The sequence below is a fragment of the Manacus candei genome, unplaced genomic scaffold (assembly GCF_025592945.1).
Source record: "Manacus candei isolate 608988 ecotype Guabito, Panama unplaced genomic scaffold, ASM2559294v1 h1tg000071l, whole genome shotgun sequence".
NCBI classification, from domain to species: domain Eukaryota; kingdom Metazoa; phylum Chordata; class Aves; order Passeriformes; family Pipridae; genus Manacus; species Manacus candei.
The window spans coordinates 9227464-9255142 of record NW_026138119.1 but is presented as its reverse complement, the minus strand read 5'-3'; the positions used below and the strand labels follow the sequence as shown (position 1 = coordinate 9255142).

The window sequence follows — 27679 nt, the reverse complement described above, 5'->3', positions numbered from 1 at the left end:
TGGGAAAAGGTATCAGGAGTAGCATGTTGGGGAGGTTGGTTTTGACAGCAAATTCTTGCAGGTTCCTCAGCTGGAATTCCCTGTTCTTTCCATCCTGGTACCTTCACATCAGTGCAAACTCTGAGCCTGTGGGAGAACATGCCTGTTTTTCCTGTGCCCAGGCTGAGGGTGCAGCTGGTGGGATCTGTTGGGATTCCGGCATTCCTTCTGCTCCGGGCGGCTCTGCCTCGTGGGGAGCTTCGTGCTCAGGGCCTGTAAACACTGCCTGTGTCACTCTGGGGGGCTGCAGGACCAGGGGGGAGCAGCAGGGCTTGTAATAATCATAGCATGAAGGGCTGTGAGTCATTTTTAGGGCGTTTGAAGCTTCTGCCAAGCCGGAGATCTCCGGGGAGCAGAGGTGGTTGTTGCCCTCCGGCTCAGGTAGACTCGGTGTAGAGCCTGGAGTTTCTCCCTGAGGTTTATGCTCAGATACCAAAGGAGAACTCAGACCTTTTTTTGGCAGCTTGATCTGAGAGAAGAATGAGTTCTCCTGCACCTGCTGCTCCTCAGGACCGTGGCACCCCGGCTGTCTGTGCCGTCAGTGGGACAAAACGAGCTCAGATGTGACGTCAGAGAAGCATCTGTGGTGGGAGCCACGGTCAGGCCCCCCTGGACACTGGGCAGGCTGAACAAAATCATAGAATCACAGAATCACAGAATCAGAGAATCACACAATATCCTGAGCTGGAGGGACCCACCAGGATCATCAATCCAACCCCTGGTCCTGCACAGACCCCCCAACAACCCCCCCTGTGTTCCTCAGAGCGTTGTCCAAACCCTCCTGGAGCTCTGGCAGCCTTGGGGCCGTGCCCTGGGAAGCCAAATTAGGATTATGAAGCTTGTCTGGCTGGATAAGGACATAGTATTTCCCTACTATTTGGTAGCTGAAGCCTTTTTGTTGTGGAGTGACCACCAAAAATGAGCTTCAGCTGCAAAATGTCTGCTAAGGCAGCGCTGCTGAGTGGGAAGTGAGATGGTCCTGAGCCCAGAAGGGTCTGAGGTGTGGGCTGGGCAGACAGAGAAGCAGCAAGAATTTTTTGTACCATATATCTGCTGATTTCCTCTCACCTCACCCTACAGTTTTGACCTCCTGAGCCCCCCAGCCCAGGATGTGCTGTGTTGTTTCAGCTGCCCTGCAGTTTTCTCCCCCAAAAGCTGCACTAAAAGACCACTGAAAGAACCCAAGTTCACCGGGAGAGAAAACGCGTTACAACACAGGGCCAAGGGGGAATCACAAGACAAAGACCAAACTCTAGGAATGTCAGCAACTTGTTATTCCTGCCCTGGGCAAGATGCAGCCCCAGCTGGATGCCCTGAGGTGTTTTGGCTGGTGTTAAGCTCTCCAGAGAGCTCCTTCTGCTTCCCAGGGGCTGATGCTCCACTCTAACTCTGACATCTCCCATCAAAGCCCTGCTGGGGCTGCATGGCCTGGGTGCTGCCAGGGGGCAAAACAGTTCAGGGAAGCAGAAATAAACTGCCTGACTTTCCAAGAGGCACCAGCCTCTCCCAGCAGCCGTGGATGCAAAGTGATTTCTCGAGCACCGCTGGCAGTTTACAAACGCTCCCGCGCCCCGCTGCTGGTCGTGAATGATGAAGATCTAAAAATAGGGCCTTGTTATTTCTTTGATGGATTGGGTTTGATGCAAGAATTACGGCTACAAATGTTATTGAAAACGGTGCCTTTCCCTCCTGTGGATTCGTGTAGATGATAATCTACTTGTAGATGATAATCTTCCTCTGTTGGGTTGATAACCAGAGTTCAGGGATCCACAAAAGCACTTTTCTTCAGGTTATTTTCTATCAAATCTGTTTCCCCGGTATTTGTAGCTCTTTTTTCATTCTGAATCCATCAGCAGTCCAAAGAGAAGGAATGTGTAAGTAGATGTGAAAAAACAGACTTTAATTCTGACTCTTCAGATATTTGCTTAGAGAAAATGGGATGTAGCAACTGAAAGACGTTCTCAGATAAAGTTGTTGGGGAGTTAAATATATGATTTGATTCCCAGGCAGAACCCAAGTCCTTTATTCAGCTGACAAATATGGTGCAAATGTAGAGCTCTGTGTGCAGTTAAGGATTTGTGAACTGTGGTCAGATAGAGCCATTAGCTAAAACCTGTGAATAGTTTCCGATTGCTCGGAGATTGAAGCATTTGTCACTTTTCTTGGGCACCATTTGTGAATAAAAAGATTAGGGTAAAGTAATCAAATATATTACTGTAAAGTATTTGTGCAGCTTAGAAAGGGTATCTTAAAGTGAAGGCAGAGATACTTGGCAAGGGAGAGATTGGAAGGAATAATACTCAGCTACAAAGGCAGTTTCAGCTGAGTCTCCAAGTGCCTGTGTCTCAATTTTAAAGGGATTAGTTGATATTAAAAGGATTTCAAACCTTGTTTTGAACTGGCAGGACGTTAACCTGGGGGTTCAGAGGGGGAAGGGTAGGGGAGGAGAGAAACATAATTTGTAGAATCAAGTCTGAAGGCTTGAAAGCTCTCAATGGCCTTTTGACAGATGGAGAGAGAGAGAAATAGGGAGATAAATAGATAAATAGATAGGGAGATAAATACAGAGATAAATAGATAGGGAGATAAATACAGAGATAAACAGAGAGATAAATAGATGTCATTGCTTTGCAGAGAGCGGTGCAGGGATGTTTATATCTGACTTGAAATCTCACCACAGCTCTGTTGCAAACTGGAATTTAAACCCGTTGCTCGTGTTTTTTATTGTATTACCATTGCTGTAACAGGAATCCTAAAGGTGGTGTTCCTGAGGAATTTGGGGAATCGAGTCTGAAGGCTTGGAAACTCCCTTTTGACAGATGGGGAGAGAGATAAATAGATAAATACAGAGATAAATGGTCATTGCCTTGCAGAGAGCGGTGCAGGGATGTTTAAATCTTACTTTAAATCTCACCCCGCAGATTCGTTGCGAAGTAGAATTTAAACCCATTGCTCATGGTTTTTTATTTTATTACCCTTACTGTAGTAGAAATCCTAAAGGTCATGCTCCTGAGGGACCCTGTCCTCGTGCCAGCCTCTCATCCCACCGTGCCAAACCCCCCCTGTGCTTGTTTTGCCCGCAGGATTCGGCGGCTCTTCCACTACATCGTCAACCTGCGCTACTTCGAGATGGTCATCCTGATAGTCATCGCCCTCAGCAGCATTGCCCTGGCTGCAGAAGACCCTGTCCAAGCTGAGTCACCCAGGAATGATGTGAGTACCAGCCAATGTGGCCAGAATAACCTTGCCCTGCTTCTCCCAGCACGTGGATTGGCACGTTCCCAGCACCGTTCCCATCTCCAGAGGATGACACGGTGCAGAACTAGAGCTGGCTTTGATGGCATCCTCAGATGTCCTTGGGCCACTCTGCAAAGAGGTTGGAGGTCAAGAAAAGGTTCTTCTCCCAGAGGGTGGCTGGGCACTGTGGGGACCAGGGGCAGCACCCAGGGAATGGCTGGAGCTGTGTCAGGGCAGGGTCAGGTTGGATCTCAGGAAAAGGTTCTTCCCCCAGAGGGTGGTTGGCACTGACCAGGCTCCCCAGGGCAGTGGGTACAGCACCAAGGCTGCCAGAGCTGCAGGAGGGTTTGGATGATCCCCTGGGACACAGGGTGGGACTCTTGGGGATAGTTCTATGCAGGGCCAGGAGTTGGACTCGATGGTCCTTGTGAGTCCCTCCCAGCTCAGCATATTCTGGGACAAAATACTCACAGTTCCTGTCCCTTTCTGCTGCTTCAACCACATCCGAGTTTCAGCACTTGGAAATCACTGATGTGACTTGTGTGGAGAAGCCTGAAAAGCTGGGACACAATTCAGCAGTGGGAAAGGCTTCCCTGGTCACCAGCCAGGGCTGACACAGAATCAGAGAATCACAGTGTGGTTTGGGCTGGGAAAAGCTTAAAACTCATCCCCTCCCACCCCCTGCCATGGGCAGGGCCACCTTCCACTATCCCAGATTGCTCCAAGGCCCATCCAACCTGGCCTTGGACACTTCCAGGGATGGGGCATTGTCCTAAGGTCTCCTGCTAGAGCAGAGCCTGAGGAAGTCAAACCAGATATGTGGGTTTTTATCTTGGTGGGGCATGGTAAAAATCTCCAAGAATTCGTAGCAGATCTACTTGTCTGTGGGTGTCAAACCACACTTGTTTGGATTTTTGGAGATGGTGCTGTCACAAATGTGAGTGTGACACCTTTGACACGAGGACATGCAGCCCAGGAGAGTTCATGGAGCAGCTGGGTGGCTTATTTCAAACACATTCCCATGAGGACATTGGCACAGAGCTGGCTGTGGTTACATGGACAAGTGGGAGTTGAGAGATCTGAAATTATGTACAGACACTGCAAGGTGAAGCCTAATTTTGGACTCATCAGTGTAGATGGTTGTAGGGTGTGGATATCATGGGATATTTATGGCTTCCAGTTGTGCCAGGGGAGGTCTGGGTCAGATATTAGGAAAAAAATTTGTCACTGAAAGAGTGGTCAAGCACTGGGACAGGCTGTCCAGGGAAATGGTGGGGTCACCAGCCCTGGAAAGGGTCAAAAAGCAAGGAAATGTGGCACTTTGCAACGTGGGTTATTGGCATGGGGGGGTTTGGTCAAAGGTTGCACTTGATGATCTTGGAGGTCTTTTCCAACCTTGATGATTCTATGATTTCCTATCTGTATTGATTTACTGTCCACCCACTCTGTTCAAATCTGTGATACTCCAAAGAGGTGCATCCCATCCACGGAATTGTGCTCAAATCTAGGAGACCCACAGGCACTGGTGTTGCTTTCCCAGGCTGTGTGCCAAGGAATCTGTGTTCACCCACCCCTGGAACAGACTGAGGAGCTGAACTGCTCCAGAGCAGAGCTCAGCAGGGCAGGAGGTGCCTGGCCTGGCCTCCTGATCCTGAATCTGGTCAGGATCAGCTCCTTCCAGAGACAGATCCATAATCCCCACATCAATAACGAGCTGAAGGAGCAATCTCTCTTCCTCATCCTTAATAAGTGTAAAATCAGGTTTTCAAGAAGGATTTTATCACTTTCTTACTCTCCTGAGGTCTTTAATTACATTGTCATCAGCCAGAGAAGATAAACCCAGGCTGCTGCCCAGGGGCTGGTAAACAAGCTCCCTAGGAAAGGATATTCCAGTATTTCCATGTGAAATACCCTTTTTCCCTTGATAAACCTGCCATAAATGCAGGTGCACTGAAGCCACCCTTGGATGGAGTCTGGCAAGGACTGGGAGAAATGCTGCTGTTTAAGTCAGCTGTTTAAAATCAGATTTAAATTTTGTGCCTAAACTATTTGAAAATCTCCTGTCAGATGATATTTACCTATCAAAGCAAATAAACCATTGCTAGAATAATGTTTTACTACTTGCTCATGTGTTATTTCACTTTGATAATACTGTCCTCAGCTAGAGAACAGAAACCTGAGCTACCACAAAGGGGGTGGTGAACAAGCTCTCTAGGAAAGGATATTCCAATATTTCCATGTGAAATTCCCTTTTTCCCTTGATAAACCTGCCATAAATGCAGGTGCACTGAAGCCACCCTTGGGTGGAGTCTGGCAAGGACTGGGAGAAATGTTGCTGTTTAAGGTAACTGTTTAAAATCAGATTTAAATTTTATGCCTAAATTATTTGAAAACCTTCTGTCAGATCATATTTACCCAAATAAACCATTGCTATAATAATGTTTTACTTTTTATGTGTTATTTCAGTGTGTGGCCCCTCCTAACACACATTTCTCTCTCCCATTTAGGCTCTGAAATACTTGGATTATATATTTACAGGTGTCTTTACCTTTGAGATGGTGATCAAGGTAAGAATTTCTCCAAGCAGAAAGATTCACCTCCTGTTTTAAATTGACATCCATCTACTTCTGGGATGCTGGAGAAGGGGTGGAGGAGGACAGAACTCCCTGGAGAGGTGGCAGTGCTGGAAAGCTTTAACTTGAGAACAGCTCTCAGGAGTAGCCAGATGTCCTTCTGCAGTGGCTCTCCTGGTTTCTTTAATCTCACAATTTATGGAGGAAAATAAAGATCTCTTTAGTAGCTGTGGGTGTGTAAGAGGATAAGAAATGCCTGGGATGTGGTTAAAGACAGGGGAGCTGACAGACGTCACTGAGACATGGCTGAACCTTCCCTTCTCCTTTTGGAATGTTAACAGCCACTGATTCCTGCTCTGTCACATCTCAGAAAATTGAGGATTTATCTTTTGACTTTACTCAGTAGGGCGACAGGTTTTGCTGAGCCTGTGGGGCAGCAACTTCCCAGGAAGCCCAATCCTAATAAAGTCCGGATTTATTCCTGGGGCAGGTTTTACTGTCAGAGCAAGCTGCAAAAGAGATGCAGAACAACCCCCAGATTAATGGGTGTCTGTGCAGAGACCCCTGGGTTGCACTGGAGACTCTTTTCTTGAGCTTTTTGTTCTGGTTTCTTGATTCTTGAGCTTCATTTTTGGCAGAGCTCTCCGTGCCTCTCGGAGAGGAGCAGCTTGGCCGAGTATCTCCACCTTGGGAAGGGTCATTTGCTCAAGAACATTCTCCTGCACCTTGGCAGTGTTGATTTGCTACAGAGTTTTATTAAAACTCTTCCTTTTCCTGTGTCTCCTCTCCAGATGATCGACCTGGGGCTGTTACTCCACCCTGGCTCCTACTTCCGTGACCTGTGGAACATCCTGGACTTCATTGTGGTCAGTGGGGCCTTGGTGGCCTTTGCCTTCTCGTAAGTACATTCCCTTAACACCCCAATTTCTAGGGAATAACCACAGAGGAGGCAGGACCTGGTACAGAGAGAGAGTTGATCCATAACACGTGTGGCCCCATTTTTCAGTGAAATGCTCAGTTTCTGCCCTTTTTCATCTCGTAGCTGGGAGGGAGAAAAAAATAAACCCAACTAAATTGGTGCTGTTGAACCTCTTGAAAATCCTCCAGCTTTAGGGTGAGTCCATTCACTGCTCCTTCAAACATTAAGCCAAGATTGTTGTGACTGTTTGGCCAACTTCTTTTCAAGAACATATTGTAACAGTTTGTGGCAGTCCAGTGTCTCGGGGCAATTGTTGTAAGAATTGCTCTTCCTGTGAGAAAGGAGTTAATGAAATCAGCTGATAACTCAGTGAACTCCCTGCAAAAGATTATTTCTGGAGCTGTGGGTGTTTCTGGTTCACAGACCTCGGCATTTCTCTGCTCTTTTCTCCTCTCTCATTCAGGGAACTTGCATTTCCACAGTTTCACTTTTAAGGCTCGTTGCTCCCTCCCTCCAACACAGCTCGGGATTTATGACATTAAATAACATTCCCTGGGCTTCTTTAATATCAGGGAGGATTTTCAGCCCCGGGCACAGAGGAATTGCCGTTTCAAAATGAAGATTGGCTTTCCCTTTGAGCACTTTTTTCAGAAGAAGACCAGGGCAGGTTCCTCAGAACTGGGGGAGTTCAGAGCTGGACGATGAAAGGAAAATTTTCCACCTGTATTTCTGGGCCATGGAAAGAGTTGTTTGCAAATGTTTCCCGGAGAAACAATAGGAGATGACCTGGAAAGAGCCCGCAGGACTCGGGCAGTTAAATCTTCTGCTAAATTAGCCTTGAGCAATTATAGGAGCGTTTGGCAGCTCCGCTCACCTGTTTGTCAACACGCTGATGAGCGGGCGAGGCAATTGTTTAACTTGCTAATGAGAATGAGCAGGGTTTAATTGCTAACGAGAAAAGCATTCCCCTTCGTCAGGGAACCACGGGAGTGTGTCTTGTCCAGTTTAAACTGACAGTCATTTTTAAGCTTCGTCCCCAAGCTCCTCCTGTCAGCTCTGCTGGGGGAAAACATGGCCCCTTTTGCAGCACAAAAGCTTCCCGGGTCCTTTCTGGGAAGGGTGGCCTGGAATATTTCTCAGGAATTTTGCGTTTTCTGAGGCGTCAAAATTCCTTTCACGTTCAGATTTGTGGTTTAGATCTTCTGTTTTCCATAAATGCTGGATTAAAAACAAACAAACAAACAAACCTCCAAGTAGTGGATGGACTGAAGGAGATGGGCTTGACATTGTTGGTGTGATTTTTGAGGGGTGACACTTGGGGATATTGGGATCTGGGCTTTCTGTGCCTGATCCTCCAGAATTATTAATTATTTAAATTATATTATTAAGGAATTATTTAAGTTTTTGAGAAAGTCATGTCCAGCAGAAGTTTTTCAAAGGGATGTTGCCCTCCCCTCTTTAAAAACTTTGTCCCCATTCGTTAAAAATCAGTTTTTTCGAGGAGCTGAGTGCTCTGTCCTAAGCAAAACTCGAGATGGAATTGCTGGGCTGGTGAATGTCTTACCTAAAATTTAACATCCAAACCCAAGCTGCTTTTTAAGCTTGACTAGACATGTGTGGGGCTTCTTTTCCCTGCACGTGGGATATATTATAGAACAGCTTTTAGAGCTGGACATGGCCAGACTAAGCAAAACCCTCCTAAAAAAGCATTTAGCAAGTTAACACGGAGCTCCTTGGAATGGAAGAGACATAGAAAAGGCAAATAACCACAGTCACAAGTATTAATCTGCAAAACAATATTCCCCAAGTCTGCAGTTCAATGAGAATTTCCCTTTCCCATCAGGAATTCAAACGTTCAGGGCAGACTGGGAGAAGGAGCATTTTGTGAGAACAAACACCAGGGTTTGCCTTGAAAATCTCTTCTCTTTGAGCAAGACTTTCCTTTGAACAAGGTTTTTTTTTTTTTTTTCTTTTGGTCAAGTTAAGGATTAAAATGAATAATTTTTAATCTTTTGGAGTCTTTTCATGCTCAGGTTTTCTATGCTGGGCCATGAATATCTAACAGCACCTCATCAGCCTCTAAATAAATTACTTTTACATCCCCTGCCTGTGCTTTATAATAGTGCCCCAAGCTGCTTCTATTTTACCTTCTGAGTGAGAATTTGGCAGGGAATGCATAAAACCTGCCTGGTTACTGTCTCCCAGATTAAAGGGAGACAAACCTATTGGGAGACTTGGAAAAACTGGAATTTTTTCTGTGCTTTTGATGCTTTCTGTACCCTCTGCCCCACATCCACGTTTCAGTAGGAGGGGAGTGTTGATGTCCAGTTCAGAGAATATTTGAAGTACTCCTGGTTTAATTCAGTCACTCCCAGGGGATTATTTGCTCTCTGTTCCAGTTATAAATAATAACAGAATAATCAGGTGCAAACTTGAGAGTCCTGTCCTTGCCCCAACTCTTTGCTTGGTTAAACTGGACACCCTGAATTTTGATAATCCTGAAAATGAGCTCTTGGAGAATCAACTGGATCATCTCTGTTGTTGGGTTGGATTTTTCCAGCAAACCCTGCCACTCACCAGCAGTGTAATAAATCTATTTATTGTGGCCAGAACACACAATCACCTCGTGCAAGGTGGGATTTAATTCATGTCCTTGACCTCCCTGGTGTCTGAACCAGCTGCTGAACAGACACATCACTAAAAAACCTGGGAATAACAGAGCTCCCTGAAAGGCTCCCAGCTGGAATATTGCAGCAGCCTGTGTTTATTTAAGCACATGAGATGGTTATCAGCCCTTGCTGGAAGATTCAACAAACCCAGCTCAGCCTCTCCAACCAGCTGCTGGTCTGCTTTCTGCCTCTTTAGGAGCTGTTCTGGGCTTAACTGGAGTTAAAAAATAAATAAATTCATAGAAGTAGTTCAGAATAAATAAATAAAATTGAGAAAAAAAATTAAATTTTTTAAAAAGGCCCCAGAGAGATGCTTAAAGCAACAACACTGATGCTGATGATAATAAATTAATTAAAATTTTCCATTTAGCAATGCATTTCCAAGAGAAATTCCCTTCTTTTCCTACAGATAAACATGTCACAAACACAGAGACTTGTTTGAGCCTTTAGGGGAGTAGAAATAAAGGAGCTTAAAGCAAACTTTGCAAGCAAAATTTGTCATCCAAACCCATCAGCTCCAGGTGTAAAATGTATCTGGTTGGTTAAAAAAACAGCTGCTGAGGAGCAGCACAAAGGTGGTGGAGATGCACAGAATGTCCTGATGCCCTTTGGAAAATCAACCAGCATTTGCCAAAGAGTGGAGGCTGCACCTCCCAGAGTGTCCAGGGGGGGAAGGGACATTTGGAGGTTTATTTTCATGTGAGTGGAAGGGCTGATTAATTCAAATATTTTAAAAGAAATAAATTTTAAAAAAATTTAAAATATTTTAAAGGAAATAAATTTAAAAAAAAATTAAAATATTTTAAAGGAAATAAATTTTAAAAAATAATTAAAATATTTTAAAGGAAATAAATTAAAAAAAATTAAAATAAATTTTAGAAGGAGTCCCCAGAGAGATGCCAGAAACAACACCACTGATGCTGATGATAATAAATTGATTAAATGTAACCATTTAGCAATGCATTTCAAGGAGAAATTCCTTTCTTTTTGTGGACATAAACATGTCACAAACACACAGACATGATTGAGTCTTGAGGGAAATAGAATTAAAGAACCTTAAAGTAAACTTTGCAAGCAAAATCTGTGGTCCAAACCCATCAGCTCCAGGTGTAAAATGTATCTGGTTAGTTAAAAAAACAGCTGCTGAGGAGCAGGGGAGGAGGGGCAAGAGACATTTGGAGGTTTATTTTCATGTGAGTGGAAGGGCTGATTAATTCAAAGATTTTAAAAGAAATAAATTTTTTTTAAAAAGAATTGAAATATTTTAAAGGAAATAATTTTTTTTAAAAAAATAATGAAAATATTTTAAAGGAAATAAATTTTAAAAAAAATTAAAATAAATTTTAGAAAGAGAGATGCTAGAAACAACACCACTGATGCTGATGATAAAGAATTAATTAAATGTAGCCATTCAGCAATGCATTTCAAGGAGAAATCCCTTTCTTTTTGTGGACATGAACATGCCCCAACCACCCATTTGGACAGGACCTTTGGAGGTTTCTTTGCTCCCGAGTGGAAGGGTTGGGGCTCCTTTATTTGGGGGTGTGGGCCAGGGCCTGGGGGATCTCTGTGTGCAGGGGGGGCTCTGATGTTGCTGTTTGTCATTGACTCTGCTCTTTCTTTGTCTTCTCCTGGCTGGAATCTCTCTCTAGGAGTTTCATGGGGTAATATGTTATTCCTGTCTCTTGCTGCACTGTTTCGCCTGTCCAACAGTCACCACTGTGGAAACAACTCATGTTCCACCCATTGCATCAACTCCCCCGTCCCTTTCTTACCCATTATCCAGTGAAATCTCCCTTAACAATCCTCATTCATCCCGGTTTTCTTTAGGCAGAGGCAGAAAGCCAAGCAGATCAGGGAGTCTTGACCAAAGCACACGCAGGTATATCTGTGCCAGAAGGGTTTGAGGGGGTGACTCAGTGATGGGCGAGTTGCAATTCCTGGAAATCTTAATAATTAGGTGTAAAGGAGCAGGTTTGTTCTCTTTTGGAGGATTTCACCTGCAAACAGCAGTACTGGAAGCTTCAGGACCAACTCAGTGCAGCCTGGGCGGTGCCACCCGGCTCTGAGGAGCCTTTGATAAAAGAACAGAGCGTGGAGAGTTTTATGAGAGGCTGGAAGGGGCAACTTCCAAAGGAAGGGGGTCAAAAAGTCCTATTTAATGGTAGTTTTGCTGCCTGCTTTTGGGGCCAGAGCTGTGTCATCTCCCACCTCCATCCCAGCAGGGCAGGAGCTGGATGGGCTCCTCCCCAGTGGAGGACGCAAAGGAAGGTCTTTGATGTGATCCAGGGAATCAGGTGCTCCATTCTTTCTTCCCTCTAGGAAAGCAGAGAGTTTAGAGGCAGGAAAAGGGAGGCTTTGTGTTTATGGCAGAGTGGTGTGACCTCCTTTCCTCCTCAGTGGAGGAATTCACCCTCTGCCTTGGGGCTTTGGGGCACTCGCAGGCGGCGGCGGCTCCGCCCTGCCCTGAATTTTTGATGCCACGATTCTGAGAAGCCCATGTGGTGTGAAATCAGAGCTGCTGGCAGCAGCAACAGAAACAGGGAGCTTCCATTTGAAAGGGCTCGTCAATTTTTTAAAGGCTCTTTTGATTTATTGAAGGGGAAAAAAAAAAAAAGACTTCGCGAAGCTCTTTTAAAATGTTTTTAATGTTTTAAGTAAACGAGCAGCAAACTGCCACAGGAAAAAAAACAACACCCAGAACTGGCCTAATGCAACTAAAATTGATCTAATGCAGTTTTTTTTATTCATGGAATTCTTTTATTGTTATTATTATTTTTTAAGTCTCTAGGCTGCTGTTTGCTGTCTGCCTTTATCCTGTGACCCTCTACAGCTCTTCTTCCAAATTCAGCTCTTCTGAATTTTGTAGTTGTTCTTCTGCAGTCAGCTGAGATCTTACCCTTCCACAGCAATTTATTTTTGTTGTGAGGAATATTCAGGTCAAATGTGTGCTTGGATACACCTTTTGACTGAATCCTGCTTCCATCTGGACCTTTTGTTTTGTTGGACATCTGGCTTTGTATTAAAGCAGTGAAAAAAAAAAACCCAATATTGGTAGAGGGGCTTCTTAAAAACACCAAAAACAACCCCGAGGGTTTTTATTTGAGAGGCTGAAAGAGTTGCAGGGTGTCCTTTAATTTAAAAAGCAATTTGCATCCCTCCAGTTCAGAGCACCAGGACATTGGAAAAGCTTTGTCCTGGAGCAGGAACCTTCCTGCGACAAGAAATAAGGATGTTTTTCAGGATTCTCTGTATGGCTCAGAGCAGAAATCCCATTAACATTTAATTGGCTCACACTCTTTATTTGCTTAAGTGCCTGAATGGAGAAAGAGAAATCAGCCCTTCTGAGTGTCCTCCTCTGAGGCAGAAGGAATTGGGTGTGACTGGAGCTGGCTGCCCTTCACCTCCCAGCTCTCGGGGTGCTCATCCACACACCCCCCCCCGGGCCAGGGAAAAGCAGGAGCAAGGATTTGCTCTGCCCCATGGAGCCATGAGCCCCCAGAAGGTCTGTTTGACCTCCCTACAAATATTTTGACCTCCCTCCAAATGTTGAGTCCATGGGAGTTGTTCCTTCAGGAGTGGGGCCAACCCTGTGAGACCAGAGCCGAGTTCTGGTCTGGAACTTCGCCTTCCATGAGGCCTAATTAGTGCAGTTGTTAATTAGGTGGGGCAGGTGTCCAGGTCTCCTGGAACTGGGAGCACTGGCAGACAGCACATGGAGTTTCTGGAGTTCTGGCTGAGCCCAGGAGAGCAGTGCTGAGGTTTGTTTTTTGGGGCTGTGTGTTAATCTGCAAACCAGAAACGTGGCCACCAGTGATGGAGAATGAGTAGAGTTCTGGGCTGAGCATCCCACCTCTTTTTTTCTCTCCTCCTACCCCAACAGGGCCTTTAACTGTCTCACTTGCACTCTTCTCTGCTTTCCTCAGCTCCCACCTCCCTCAGGGAGGGAAATCCTGGGAAATGTGGAGCAGTGTAAGGGATTTGCTTGGCCTTCCAGAGGGGAGAGGGTGGAGGGAGCAGCAGGGGCAGCCAAGGGGATGGGGGGAGATCAGCCCTGGGAACAGGCTGGCCAGGCCAGGTGGGATCTCCTTTGGGATCTCCTTCCCTACAACCCATTTCCCTTTCTACTTCCCTCCTGCCACTGAATGCCCTCCTTGAGAGGATGAACAAATGATTTTGCAGCCAGGGCTCAGACAAAGCCCCCTTGGAGCAGGTGAGCTCCAGGTGAGCTGTGGTGACACAGTGACCACAGCAGGGATGGTACTGGCTGGGAGTTGGGGGAGTTGAAAGCAGATATACCAAGCCAAGCATGGGCCAGACCTTCAGCTGTGCCAAAACCTGACAAGAAAGCCAGGAAAAGCTCTGTTGGCAGTGCCTGCTTCATCTAGAACAGATTAAAGGGTTTCTAATGAGAATCAAATACTATTTCTTTTAAATATCTAACGGATATTTTGTGGCATTAAATCAGTCCTGAGTATCAGCTCCATCACCTGGATTTACAGCCGTGCCAGCAGTCAGGATCCACCTGGGATGGATCAGAATGGCCCTAAAGCAGCCCTGAAAGATGAGAGAGGGAGAGATGGCACCTCTCCATCCTGTTCACCCTCTCCCCCTATATTAAATCCTTTGGAAAGGCAATTTGTGTTCTGTGTAGATATCACTGGGATACAACCCAGAGCCCTCCAAACATTCCTGTATCTTATTGTGTTCCAGGACAACTGCAGGGCCTGGTTATTGAAGAGAAGAGAGAGATGAGATGGGTTGTAGATTCCAGTCCAGTCTAGGATTGAGTTCCAGTGTCAGCAGTGAGTTCTAAGCCTTCTGGCAGTGCATTGATTGCAAAAAGACACTTTGCAGGGCTGAGCAAGGTCAGTCAGCCACGAAATGGGGTGGTTTCCTGCACTCTGAGTGCTTCTCCCTGAGCACAGTGTGGAGGGCTGGGGGCCAGAGGGTGGGGGAAGCTCTGCAGGCCCTGCACAAACCTCCTGTGGGTCTCTGGGGTCACTTGTACCTTTATTTCCTTCCTCTTGGAGAAGGAGCCAACTGGGAGAGCATAGAATAGGTGTTCCAGCATCTGCTCCACGTGTTCCTCATTCACACCTGTGTTACCTCAGTACAGTCTCAGACCCAAACCCACACTCATGAATAAAACCCTGTGACAGACTTTCATCCCATTTTTCACTTCATATGAACCGAAGGGGAATGTCATTGTTTTGCTGTTGGGTTGGAAGAAGGTGTCACTGTGTCTTTTCTTATTTATTTATTTTCGGAAGTGCACGAGGAAAGGAACTCTGTCCTTCCCCTAAAAAACCTCTTGATGTTAACAAGGGGAACCTTCTCAAGCCTTGCACTCAGTTTTAACCAAACCCAAACCCAGGCTGTGACTTACAGCCCCTTGCATGCCTAAGTGGGAAGCTGCCCCAGCGCTGCTCCAGGCATGTAATATGCTGCAATATTACATGTTCCTGCATGGGTTTGGTAGCATGTCTTCCAAGAGACACTCAAGGACGAGGCTCTGTCCCTCACCTGGAAGGCTCCTGTTCCCTCTGGTCACTGCTTGTCCAGGCACAATGTTCCTGCTGGAGAAGTGCACGGAGAGACCTCCTCCTGCCTCACTCCCTCGGGAGGAAGGAGATCCGAGTGTGACTTTGTCCCTTCTCCTGGGGCTGGAGCAGGAACTGTTGCCTGGGTGTGGAGTCGGGGCAGGAAGGGCCCCAGATCCTGGGGGATGCTCGGTGAGTAGCTGGGAAGGGAGAGGAGGCTCCAGTGGGGAGCAGTGCCAGGCCCACGTCCTGCCCAGGACACGGCTCAGGTGGGGCTCGTCTGCGGCCACGGTGAGGACGGACCCCAAACCTGTAACAAACAGCCCAAAGCAAAGCAGTTCCACCACCAAAACCACACTGGGAACCTACAAATACCCGGGTTGGTGACCTGAGGACCAAATTATTGTCGTTCTTGTGCCTTTTCTCCCTTGCAGAGGAACCAAAGGCAAGGACATCAACACCATCAAGTCCCTGCGAGTCCTGCGGGTCCTCAGGCCTCTGAAAACCATCAAGAGGCTGCCAAAGCTAAAGGTTAGAAAACAACCCCCAATTTTTCCTTCTCTGGAGCTTTGTGAGTGATCTGAGTAGAAGCCTATGGACCCAACCCAAGTTATTTCTGCTCCTTTGATTTTGTTGCAATTAATCCCTTTGCCAGATGGGTAAAAATAGCTGTGCAGATGTTTAGCAAATGTCAAACACTTTGTTTCTGTTGCAAACATCGTGGGCCATGTTATGAACTGCTGTGGACCCACGTGAAAATAAAACTCCTAAAAAAAGAAAAGAAATAAAAAAAACCCCCCACCCTCAAGTAAATTAATTTACAGCTCACAAGTGGGATGCTCTTAGAAATGATACAGGAGAAAATGGGAGTTGGAATGTTTGGCTTTCCCTGGAGAGTTTAACGTGAATATTGCAAGATTTTCCACGGGCTGTCAAAAGAGAAATGTCATTGCTCTGTGAGGAGTTTTAATCTGTTCATCTTTCTGGTAAATAATCCATAGTGCAGGGGTTTAGAGCTGTACCTTTTCACCTCTACAACACTAAGCTACAAATTAAAATAAATGTAGTGACCCGTGGTTACTCATTCAACGCCATTTCACCAACCCTTTGAGGTACAGCCACTCCCTGGAAGCAGAGAAAGGAAGGAGTTAACAAAATTCAATAATTTCTGAGGTTTGGGAACTCTTGAATACCTGCTGAATATTCTGTGAGAGGTGGGGGAAGAGCAGTGGGTGCTTTTGTCTGACTGTTCCTGATTTCACATCACAATGAGGGTCAGCTGTTCTATAGGTTTGCTTTTATCCTTGCCCACTATTCAGGTTGAAATAATTCTGATTTTATGCATACTAAATGTCTCTGAAAAGATAAGGAACATTCATGTTGGACAATGCAGAAAAAGGTCTTCATTTGGTTAGAAATTTAAAATGCAAAGCTCTGAGGTAAAAACCAAAATAGTCAGCAGTAGCTCAGTCCTCCAGCAGGACACTGAACACTTGATTTTTGTTGATTTCTGTCTGATTTTCAAACAGGGTGGTTTTCTAATTTCAAAAGAAATACTCAGAAATCTTTATGTGAAGCAGAAGTTGTGTTTATCTGTTTTTTTAAGTGAACTCAGGTCCATTTTGGGCCTCTCACTGTGAAGACATCAAGGGGCTGAAGCTCGATGATCTTAAGAGACCTTCTCCAACCTAAACAATTCTAGGATTAAATTATTCAAAATTATTTCAATTCTTTTTTTTTACTGGATGTGGTCTTGTGAGAAACAATCAGCAGGATCAATGGGCTGATCAGAGATATTCCCAGTGTTTTAATTCAGGGTTTCTGAGTTGCTTCAGGAGTGTAACTTTGGGAATTATTCCCTTCCATTCCTAGAAGCAGGAGCAGTATTGTACAAACCCTGAGCTTGGGCACTAAGACCACTCCATTTCTATGATTAGGACCAACTTCTCTTACTAAAATCAAACTGCAGGTTACTTGTAACAGTGCAGCAGGGACTAATAACCAAGTAATAGATGTGTTTGAGTTCTTTGCAGGGAGTTCAGAAGTGACATGTGCTGACTGGGTTAGTCACACTTAATTTTGAGAGACAGTCCTTTAGAAAAATATTATTTAAAGCATTTGGTTTGTATCTGGTATATTTTCCTTGTTATTCAGTTAGTTTTTACTTATCCAGTACGTGAGTAAAATAAACACAAGTACAATTTTCATTTCATAATTGGCCATGGGAATGTTTGTTTAGGACAAATACTGATCTCAACAAACTGTGATTGTCTTTATAAATTTTCTGGGCAAGCCCAGAAAATTCAGTGGCACAGCCAAACTTGCCAAGAAAGCAGGAGCTAAAGGAAGCTGGAGTTATTGTTTGGTCAAACCCTTGGTGGGCAAGTTCCATGAACCCACCCCTGGGTTGTGGGTTGGGTGATGAGACTTAGGTTGGATATTGGGAAGGAATTCTTCCCTGTGATAGAATTCCCAGAGAAGCTGTGGCTGCCCCATCCCTGGAAGAGTTCAAGGCCAAGTTGGGTTTGGAGCCACCTGGGCTAGTGGAAGGTGTCCCTGCCCATGGCAGGGGGTGGCACTGGGTGATCTTTAAGGTCCCTTCCAACCTAAGCCAGTGGTTCCACGAGTGTATGAAGTGTGCTCAGATGGATGCCAAGCTGCTGGATGCACTTTTCCTCTCTCCCAAGCCCTTGACCTGGTTCTCCTCCCTCCCAGGCTGTCTTTGACTGTGTGGTGAACTCCCTGAAGAACGTCCTCAACATCCTCATCGTTTACATGCTCTTCATGTTCATTTTTGCCGTCATTGCCGTGCAGCTCTTCAAGGGCAGATTCTTCTACTGCACTGACGAGTCCAAGGAGCTGGAGAAGGACTGCAGGTACAGCTGGGGGCAGGGCCAGGGTGGGCAGCAACTTTCCTCCTCCAGCAGCAGCTCCCCAGGTTGTCCCAGAGCTGAATCAGCTGCTGAGCACGAAGAGTCTCCTCTAAGTGAGAGCAACACCAGCACAGTTACCCTAGAGGTGAATTCTCCTTTTCCTTCTTTAATAGCTGTGTCATTCCTGGCTCTGATCCAGCAAATGCTTCCCCAAATGCTTAAGGATGCAGGGGAGTCACCTTCCTTCCCAGGGAGGTCTAGGGGTGGTTTTTAAATCCAGGGGGTTTGAGGGGTTGGAGGGTTTTTGACAGTGTGACTCCTCTTTCCGCCTGTTGCCTCGATCCTTAGAACTCCTAGGAACTGGAAAAACATAATGACTAAATAATCAGAAGCTTAGGAAGTCAAAGAGCTCCTAATTAGTGAGAAAAGGGATTGAACATCTTAAAAGCCCTGTCATGTCTTGCCCTTCCAGCAGGCTCAAGGTGTGTTACCTCAGTGTGCATCTTCCTCATTTGCCTTTTTTCTTGGCACCCAAAGCACATCCTCAGCACCATCCAGCTCTGCCCATCCCTCTCCTGCTGCCTTGTGCATGCAGGGCATGTCCCTGGTGGGATCCTGGCAGTCACGGGGGCTGTCACTTCCTTGGAATGATGTAAATATATTTGGAATGATATAAATATATTATAGAAAGAAAGTGAAATTACACAGAAGCGTAGGTTGGAGGGGAGCTCTCCAGATGCCAGGTCCCTTGGCCCCTAAAACAAGACCCCTTTAGGGTTTAGTTCCAACCCTGAAATAGGAACCAGAGCCCTTTCCCCATCAAGTTTTCTGTGGGGTCACACGATTTGGGGACCAGCTGTTAATTGCTGGCTTTGCCTAATGAATGATTGCCCTGATTACAATTTCTTTTATTTTGAGACCTCAGATCCAGTTCCTGTGGCTGAAAATGGCTCAGAAATTGGCCTTGAGTTCTGTCCCAAGCTTAGGGGGGCTGCCTCTTTGTCTATAATCCCTGTGCCACTGGGGCTTCTCGATGCTCCTCAGTGACTCCCAAGAAACGGCTGGTTTGGTTTAATTCCCTCATTTGCTCTGAATCTCTCTTTTTCTTAGGGGTCAGTACCTCGATTATGAAAAGAATGAGGTGGAGGCCCAGCCCAGGGAATGGAAAAAATACGAGTTCCACTATGACAACGTGCTCTGGGCTCTGCTCACGCTCTTCACCGTGTCCACGGGGGAAGGGTGGCCCACGTGAGTACCCGGGGCTGGCTGGGGCAGGGACTGGGGAGGTGAAGGCACCTTCCCACAGCTCTGAGGGGCTTGGAAATGGGAAATGAGAAGAGGCTTTTCTCAGCTAAGCTTTTCTTTCCTTTGTGTGGTCACTGGGTGAATCAGCATTGGGTGAATCTGTGTTTTTCTCGCTGTTCTCCTGACTCTCAGGCAGTTTTCAGTGCTTGCTTCAGGCTTTTGGACTTGCCCACCTTTCTCAGGTGTAAAGCTGCTCATGGAAATGTAAGAAAATGAGGGGGAAAAACTATTGTGACCTGTGCTGAGAGTATGACAGCCCCCAAATGATATTTACTGCTCAGCATGTGACTTTATTTTGGCACACTTTGCTGCTGGGACACGTGGAGTGATCAGGGTTTCCCTGTCCTCCACGTTCAACTATTTCATAAAATATCCCTGTGGGTCCCTTCCAACTCAGCATATTCTGTGGAAATAAAGAATAAACCAGCACCAGTCTCCCTTTTCCAGTCCCTCACTGTGTTCCCTTCCTCAGACATCATCAATACCTCTCTTTGCCCACTCTTCCTTCACCCCTGTTGACCAGAGAAGGGAAGGCAGATCCCCCTGGATCCTCTGCCCTTGGCCAGGGGGGATCAGTGGATCTGTACTTAGCAAATCATCATTCTGCAGAATGGTGACACCAGGAAGGGTTTCCTACAAAAATATCCTCAAGGAAAACTCCTTCCCAGCCATATAGTTGGGAAGAGGTTTGACCTGAGCATATGTGGACAAACCCTCCATGTTGAGTGAAGGCCAGTGAGTGACTTTGAGGTGCTTCACAGTGATTTTTGGTGACTTTTCTCCTCTCTCTGCCCTTGATTGCAGCGTGTTGAAGCACTCGGTGGACGCCACCTACGAGGAGCAGGGTCCCAGCCCTGGCTACAGGATGGAAATGTCCATCTTTTACGTGGTGTATTTTGTTGTCTTCCCTTTTTTCTTTGTGAACATCTTTGTGGCTTTAATCATCATCACCTTCCAAGAGCAAGGAGATAAAGTGATGTCAGAGTGCAGCCTCGAGAAAAACGAGGTACCCCCGTCTTCGGAACGCACAGTTGGCACCCGGGGGGCTCAGAGCAGCAGTGGGAGCCCCCTCCTTCCTCCTTCTTGTGCCATGGGGGGGTGGAGAGCAGTGGTTATCTGAGGGTTTGTGCTGTGGAGACCAAACACACAACTGCCTGTCAGATTTTGCCCAGAAACAAAGCCAGGGAAAGCCCCCAAGTGACCACTGTCAGGTGTCCCCTTGGGCCACACCTCTGCTGCAAAGAGAACATGGACCTGCACTGGCACAGGTTGCCCAGAGGAGCTGTGGCTGCCCCTGGATCCCTGGAAGTGTCCAAGGCCAGGCTGGATGGGGCTTGGAGCAACCTGGGCTAGTGGAAGGTGTCCCTGCCCATGGCAGGGAGTGGGACTGGGTGAGCTTTAAGGTCCCTTCCAACCCAAACCAGTCCTGCCTTCCATGCTTGCTCAAGAATGTGGGTGTGAAAGGAGACAAATCTGTGGCCTTTTAGAAACCAAACTACAACTGTTTTGGCTCCCCAGAGAAAGCTCCTCTCCCCAGGTTGGCTTTGGGCCTGGCTGAGATGATTTCCCCCAAAAGTAGGTGCCTTGAGAAGAGTGTAAGACCAAGGCAAGACCCTGTGAGGCTTTTCTTGAAATCTCCAGCAAATACCATCATTTTCAGCTCAGGAAATGTCCTGAGTTGGACATGTTTTTAATTTAGTTAGTGGCATCTGTGTATCTTCCTTGGATGTATCCAGTTTCCTTTTGAACCCAAGCAGATTTTCAGCATCTGCAACATCCTTTGTCTGGGGTCCCACAGCCTCAACGACCTGTTGTGCAAAGAACCATCTCTTTTCATGGATTTTGAAACTGGACCCTGATTTTTGATGAAAAGAGATGATTTTTTTATTCAATTATTAATTAGTTCCTTGTTTGTCCATGTGACCAAAAAGTCCAAAATAAAGCAGAATATTTAGGGATGCTTCACCCATGTTATTTTTCAACTGACCAGAAAGTATTTTTGCAGTGATATAAGGCTTTGAAAATGGGAAAATTAAGAGAAAATCCTCTAGAATCAAAACTTGCTGTGGGTAGAAACCAATTTTTAATGCAGTTTTATATTCCTAATAACGTGAACAGAAATAACCAACAAAGGGGGTTTGTGAGAGATCACCCAGAGCTATTTGGTGGTTAATTCATTGATTGGGCTCAGTCTACATTTCATGAAATGTTCTGAGCTGTGCAAGTGTCAAAACATACCTGAGTTTCACAATAACTTTTTAAACCCACAGATAACATCTTCACTTTAGATAACATCCCCTTGTTTCTACAGTTACCCATCAGGAGGAATTCAGTGTTTTCTGAAGTGAACCCGTGGATTTAAAACCACTTAGGGAAGGGACTGGGACCTACCAGGAGCTGGGCTCTGATGGAAGGTGGTCTCCTAGGACTGCAGGGGTTTTGGGGGTTTAATATTCCAGCAACATTTATCATGATTTGGGGATTCTGTGCTGGATTTTACAGAAACAGTCACTTAGAAATACCCCCCTCTGAATTCTCTGCTCGCTCTCCCAACCATATCCCGAGGGATGGAAACTCCCAGCCCTTTTTCCATCATTTTTCACCCCACTTCTGTTTTGTAGAGGGCCTGCATAGACTTTGCCATAAGTGCCAAGCCCCTGACCCGGTACATGCCCCAGAACAAGCAATCCTTCCAGTACAAGATGTGGAAATTCGTGGTGTCCCCTCCCTTCGAGTATTTTATCATGGTCATGATCGCCCTCAACACCATCGTCCTCATGATGAAGGTCAGTGGGATCTTACTGAATCCTGGGCAGGGTTTGGGGGCTGACTGTGGTGTTGGAGGGAGAGGATTTGGAATCTTGACCTGGGAGCTGGGGGGGATCATCAGGAGCAACCACCGCTCCTCAGATTCCTGGTGGGATTCCTTTGGTCTCCCAAGGGAGGTGGTTCAGCTGTGATGGGATCCTGGGAATGTTCCCCTGCACGGTGTTGGTTTGGCTCGTAGCCCCTCCAGTGGGGTGGGAACTGGGCTCTGCAGGTCCTGAGCTCCAGCTCAGCCTGGGCTTCCTGCTGCAGAGCAGGGCCACGTCTTGCTCAAAATCCAGTCGTGCCAAGGAAATTCCAACTGAAAGAGAAGAGATTTAGATGGGATATTGGGAAGAAACTCTTCCCTTTGAAGGTGAGGAGGGGTTGAGATGGAATTCCCCAAGAAGCTGTGGCTGCCCCATCCCTGGAAGTGTCCAAGGCCAGGTTGGACAGGGCTTGGAGCAACCTGGGCTAGTGGGAGGTGTCCCTGTCCATGGCAGGGGGCAGACTGAGATGGACTTTAAGGTCCCTTCCAACCCAAACCATTGTTATTCTATGAAATGGCTCAATTTTGCAACAGCCTCAGAACTCTGGGATGTGATCCCCAGTGCTCAGGAGGGAGATGTGGGTGGAGGCACATTGTGGATGATGTCCCCTCCTCTCCCTTGCCTATCTTAGAGTATCTTCACAGTCATGGGCTCACCTTATTCTTAGGGTCCTCTGGAATGACCCACAGTGCTGCACTTGTCCTCTGGTTTTGAAAATGCTCTTCCTCCCTCCTGGCCCATGTTGTGCTTACAGGGGGATGTCCACCAGCAGCTCCAGTGTTGGGGATATCTCCAGCTGGGACAGTATGTAGGGAGGAGTGTCCTTCTGGAGGGACATAAATAACTTTTTGTAACCCCAAATCTTACTAGAAGTGAGCTCAAAATCCAACACTAAAACAAGCAAGAGTTTTGCAGTCGGGCAAGTCAGCTGGGAAAGGATTTATTCTGTACATGATCTTGTGGTAACAGCTTTTCTTCCGTCCTGCTTTAGTTCTATGATGCTCCAGAAGCATATGAAGAAATGCTGAAATGCCTGAATATTGTGTTTACATCCATGTTTTCAATGGAATGTGTGCTGAAGATCATTGCCTTTGGTGTGCTGGTATGTGCCTTCCTCCCTCACCTTCCCCTGCTTCCCCTCTCCACGGAACGCTCCGCTCGTATTTCGTGACGCGCATTTAAAAACAAGCAAGAAAAAAAAAACCAAAAAAAGGGAAGAAAATAACCCCTGGATCCCTCTATCCCTCCCCTTGTGTTTTCATTTGGCAGAATTATTTCCGAGATGCCTGGAATGTCTTTGATTTTGTCACAGTGTTGGGAAGTATTACTGATATTTTAGTAACCGAGATCGCGGTAAGTCCCGTTCGCTCCGTTCATAAACAAAGCTGGGCCCTGTCAAAGACATTGCACCTTCTCCCTACCAGCCTGAGTCCCTGGAGCTGCCTCTGGGATTTGGGATGTCCTTGGGTGACCTGGCAGCCTGTTTTTCCATCAGCTCTGCTCTTTCCAGGGAGCTGAGCACAGCTGCCTGCCCCAAAGGCTCTTGTGAAAGGCTCTGATGAGAACGACAGTGCCGCTGCCTCTGCCAGGAAGCAGCTCTTTCTCGTTCAGCAAATCTGTCCCCGGGCCATTTTTTGCCTATTAATGGAAAAATCCTGTTGAATTTAATAGAGGGGAAAGCCCAAAAGGGCTCTGCTGTGTTATGGTGTGAGGTGCTCTGCAGGGCACACACACCTCCCCTCGTGTCCCCTGGGGCTCCTGCCCGGCCGTGGGCAGGGGGAGGGTGAGAAGTGATGGGAATGGAGAGCCCACACAGGCTGGGTTGGGGAGTGTTTCTGTCACAAGCACAAATCTCTGGGGGGTCATTAAGAAACAATTAATTAAATAAACAGATTAAAATTAATAACCAAACAACTTTCCCATAGGATTTCTGGCCAGCCCTACAGGGACAGCTGTCTCCCTGCTAATGAGCCCAGTACATCACACAACTTGCCATTAAATTATTAAATTCTAAAGGATTTTTCCAGAAGGGCAGCAAATATCTGACTCCAGCCATGACACCTTGACATTATCCAATTTATAAACTGCTCCTCTCCTCTCCCAGTGCATGTTGTATCTGTATGTGATGAATTTGAACTTTACCCATAACTTTTTTTCTCTCAGTCTCCTGGGATTTGCTGATAGATCTGTTTTGTGTGTGCTAAGAACTGTGCTCCCCAGGCTTCTTTACAGATGGTGGTGAAGACTGTATCACTGCTCCTAACAAAACACATTTTACCTCCCCTTTGTACCAAAAACCACACAAACCCCCAAGTTTTACTCCCCATACAAGTGTTCATTTACCAGCTGGTGAATCCTCTCCTAGGCTTTGAATTACCTTTTGTTTTCAGTGCAGCCAGGTTTAAACTAATCAAAACAAACCCAAGGTCTGGGTGCCACCTCTCTGAGTGCTGGATGCTTCCACTCCCTCTGCCATGGGATGTTTTCTTGCCAAACTTTTGCTGTGGTTTGAAAACTCGTGCAAAGATTCATGAGTGAGCCAAAAACAGACACTGCCACTTCTCCTCCACCCTCCTTTGGCCACTTTTCCTGGGAGGAAGCAGCACAGGCAGCTCACACAGGGTGAGGAGCCTCTGCTCTCTCTGAGATTGGTGTCTTCTCCTTCAGCAAGGTGTCTCCTTCACAACACCAAGCCCATGTGCTGCTTCTTAAAACCCTCATTGTGAAGCTGTTTTGCAGCCAGTGGTGTTGCCCATTCCCTGCTCAGTTAACAGGCCACTGCCTCTCCCTCCAGCTCCCATGGGATGGCCTCAGGGAGGGTGTCTGGCATCTGGAAAGTTGGCTGTGGACTGATCAGGTTGGGCTGTGAGGTATCACTGGATTTGATGGCATCACCCCTCCCCTCCACAGGGCTTTCTCTGGTTTCCAGCATCGAAGGCAGCAACAATTTGGAGTGTGAATTACCCTAAAACCAGTCTAACTCCAATAGGGTCAAGCTCCCAAACACCTATATGCCTTTCCATTCTCCTCCCACGTGGAAAAGAAGAGGTTTTTGGTTTATGAGTAGCCAGATCCTTTAAGTCAAACATTAGAGAGGACTTTCTTATGCAGGTTGACACCTTCCCCTGGCACTGTGAAGGTGATCACAAACATCTCTTTAATAGAAAAGCCCAGTACCACTCCAACTCCTGATCTCTTGGTCCTCTGTCTGTGTCTGCAGACCTGTTGGAGTTCTGCTCTCTCTAAATATTCCCCTTCTGCAGCAGCCAGGTGGGATCAGTCTCTTCTCCCAAGTACCACCTGACAGGACAAGAGGAAACAGCCTCAAGTTGCACCAGGGGAGGTTTAGGTTGGATATTAGGAACGATTTCTTCATGAGAAGAGTGGCCAGGCACTGGCACAGGCTGCCCAGGGCAGTGGTGGAGTCCTTATCCCTGGAGGGATTTAAAAGCTGTGTGGCACTTGGGGACATGTTTTAGAGGTGGCCTTGGCAGTGCTGGGGACTTGATGATCTCAGAGATCTTTTCCAACTTAAAAGCTTCTCTGATTCTGTGTAGCCATCCTGTCTCCTTCCCACAGGCTTTTCCCTGCAGACAGAGAGTGCCCAGGGGTCATTCCCCCCTCCCACCTTCTTGCTAGACTTGCTTTTCAACACTCCTTTCACACAGCTCCTCTCTGAGGTTTCTGCAGCCCCTGATGTCTGTGCAGCAGCACTGCCATCCCCACCAGCACCCCCTTCCACATCCAGCCCAGCCTCAGACAGGGACAACGGGCTGAGGGGTCAAAGGCCTCGTGCTGAGGAGGCTTAGTTTGCTTCAAGGTGACCCTGATGCACAGGTCTCTGCACCACTGCTTAGCTACCCCAGTGGTGCCCCAAAAATCACATTTCTGACAGAATTAACAGTGGCAGCAAATAATGGCAGCTGTCAGGAGGCCTCTCGTGGAGCAGTTTGTGCTGCTTCAGCTAGTGCCACGGGGTGGAGGTGCTCCTGTACCAGGGGCTCCACTGCCACCACGAGCCTTCCTGGCCTCCAGGCCAGGTTGGATGGGCCGTGTGGGAGTTGTCCCTGCCCATGGTAGGAGTGGAACGAGATGAGCTTTAAGTTCCCATTTAACATAAACCATTCTGTGATTTTATGTTTCTCCCATTTCCAGTCCTGAGGATGGAAAAACAGGCAGAAGGATCCAGCACTCTGCTGCTGTGCCATGTTGTTGGCTCCATGACAGGCTGCAGTTAGGGGGATTCTGACCCAAAACACAGCAGGGGTAACCCAAGGGGTCCCACACCTGCCTGGCAACACCAGGACCCTTTTCTGCTGCCTGCAAAGTGACAGCAAAAATATATGTAAGGTATATTCTGGCAGAGCTACATTTTAAACCATCTCTGTAATATCTGTTAAACTATTAGTTAAATTTGTTTGTACCTAAACACAGTTTAATACAATACATTAAAAATGTAGAAAAGGGCTGAAAAGCCTGAAGCAGTGATGAGAACATGGTCTTTGCAGACAGCAGGGACTGAAGGGAGGGCCGGTGGGTGCCTCATTCCCAGAGCAAAGCCCTGGTGTGTGGCCTCAAACCTTTCATCCCAGGGCCTCTGCCCACCCTTTCTTTGTATTCCCAACCTCTTTATATTCCCAGGTAAGGCAGAGCAGTAACTTAGGCTGGGGATGAGCATCTGCTCTGCACAAAGTGCCACAGCTGATGCTTTCTTCACCCTTCTCAGGGTGTGCCCAGGGGTGCAGCAGCTCCATCATGGAGTGGAGAATAACCAGAGAGGAGAACAGGTCTTGACTCCTCACCACCCCGAGCTGTGTCCCCAGCAGAGTGTTCCCTCTTCTCCATCTGCCCTCCTGTTAGAGTTTGAACCTGGCTCCCTGCCAAGTTCCTGAAAAGTCTCCAGCAAAGAGCAAGAGAGAAAAAACTATGAAAAAAACCCAGAATAGCAGAACTATATTAAAATATATATATATTTACATATATCACATTTAGACATTCACATACTATGTACACACAAAAAAGAACCCCAAACAATCCCCCTAAAAGGGGAAGGGAAAAGGGACAAAACCACAAAAGAGGGACAAAACCACAGAAGAAACCCGAAGCAGGTATGCACAAGCAATAAAAACTAGCAAAAGAAAATCTTACTACTCTCCTTGAGAGAGCAGAATTGCGCCAAATGACCGCTGGCACCCTCCGCCTCCCAAGGCCTACAAGGCCTCACTAGGCCGCACTAGGCCTCACTAGGCCTCACTAGGCCGCACTAGGCCTCACTAGGCCGCACTAGGCCGCACTCCCTCACACGAGCAGGACTGACAGCAGAGAACCTGTGCCTTCAGATCCACTGGAAGAGAAGAAGGCAGAGCCTTCTCTCTCCTTCTTATTTATGCCTCTGCTTATGTAAAGAATAGCATGGAATACTGGGAATATAAGGTACTTCATTGTTACAAGCTGGTCTCTAGGAAGGCCTAGACTAAAACTATCCCACCTCCTCAGCTCCAGCCCCTCCTCAGCTGATGGGCACCATGGCCAGAGTTGGGTGGCAGCCCCTGTCAGTCCCTCCTTGTGCATCCAGCCCTCTTGTCACCCATCCCATGGGAGTTCTCCAGCTGGGAGATCCCTGTGGCAGCCACAGCACGACCCTGTCAGCCTCCATCTGTCCTGTA

The 27679-nt window shown here is 46.9% G+C and overlaps 1 protein-coding gene across 5 annotated transcripts in view; it reads left to right on the top strand.

The window, feature by feature from the left end:
- Positions 1–27679, top strand: part of CACNA1B (calcium voltage-gated channel subunit alpha1 B) — a 308320-nt gene that overhangs the window by 230409 nt on the left and 50232 nt on the right. For all 5 annotated transcript variants that reach the window (XR_007907763.1, XM_051807855.1, XM_051807859.1 and 2 more), the window contains 10 exons: positions 3123–3252; positions 5784–5843; positions 6641–6747; positions 15415–15511; positions 17696–17856; positions 18964–19101; positions 19963–20164; positions 21780–21944; positions 23005–23115; positions 23283–23366. Coding sequence is in view for 4 of the 5 variants with exons in the window: in XM_051807855.1 (XP_051663815.1) it covers positions 3123–3252; positions 5784–5843; positions 6641–6747; positions 15415–15511; positions 17696–17856; positions 18964–19101; positions 19963–20164; positions 21780–21944; positions 23005–23115; positions 23283–23366 (1255 nt within the window). In the remaining variant the exon portion in view is untranslated. The remainder of the gene's footprint in view (positions 1–3122; positions 3253–5783; positions 5844–6640; positions 6748–15414; positions 15512–17695; positions 17857–18963; positions 19102–19962; positions 20165–21779; positions 21945–23004; positions 23116–23282; positions 23367–27679) is intronic.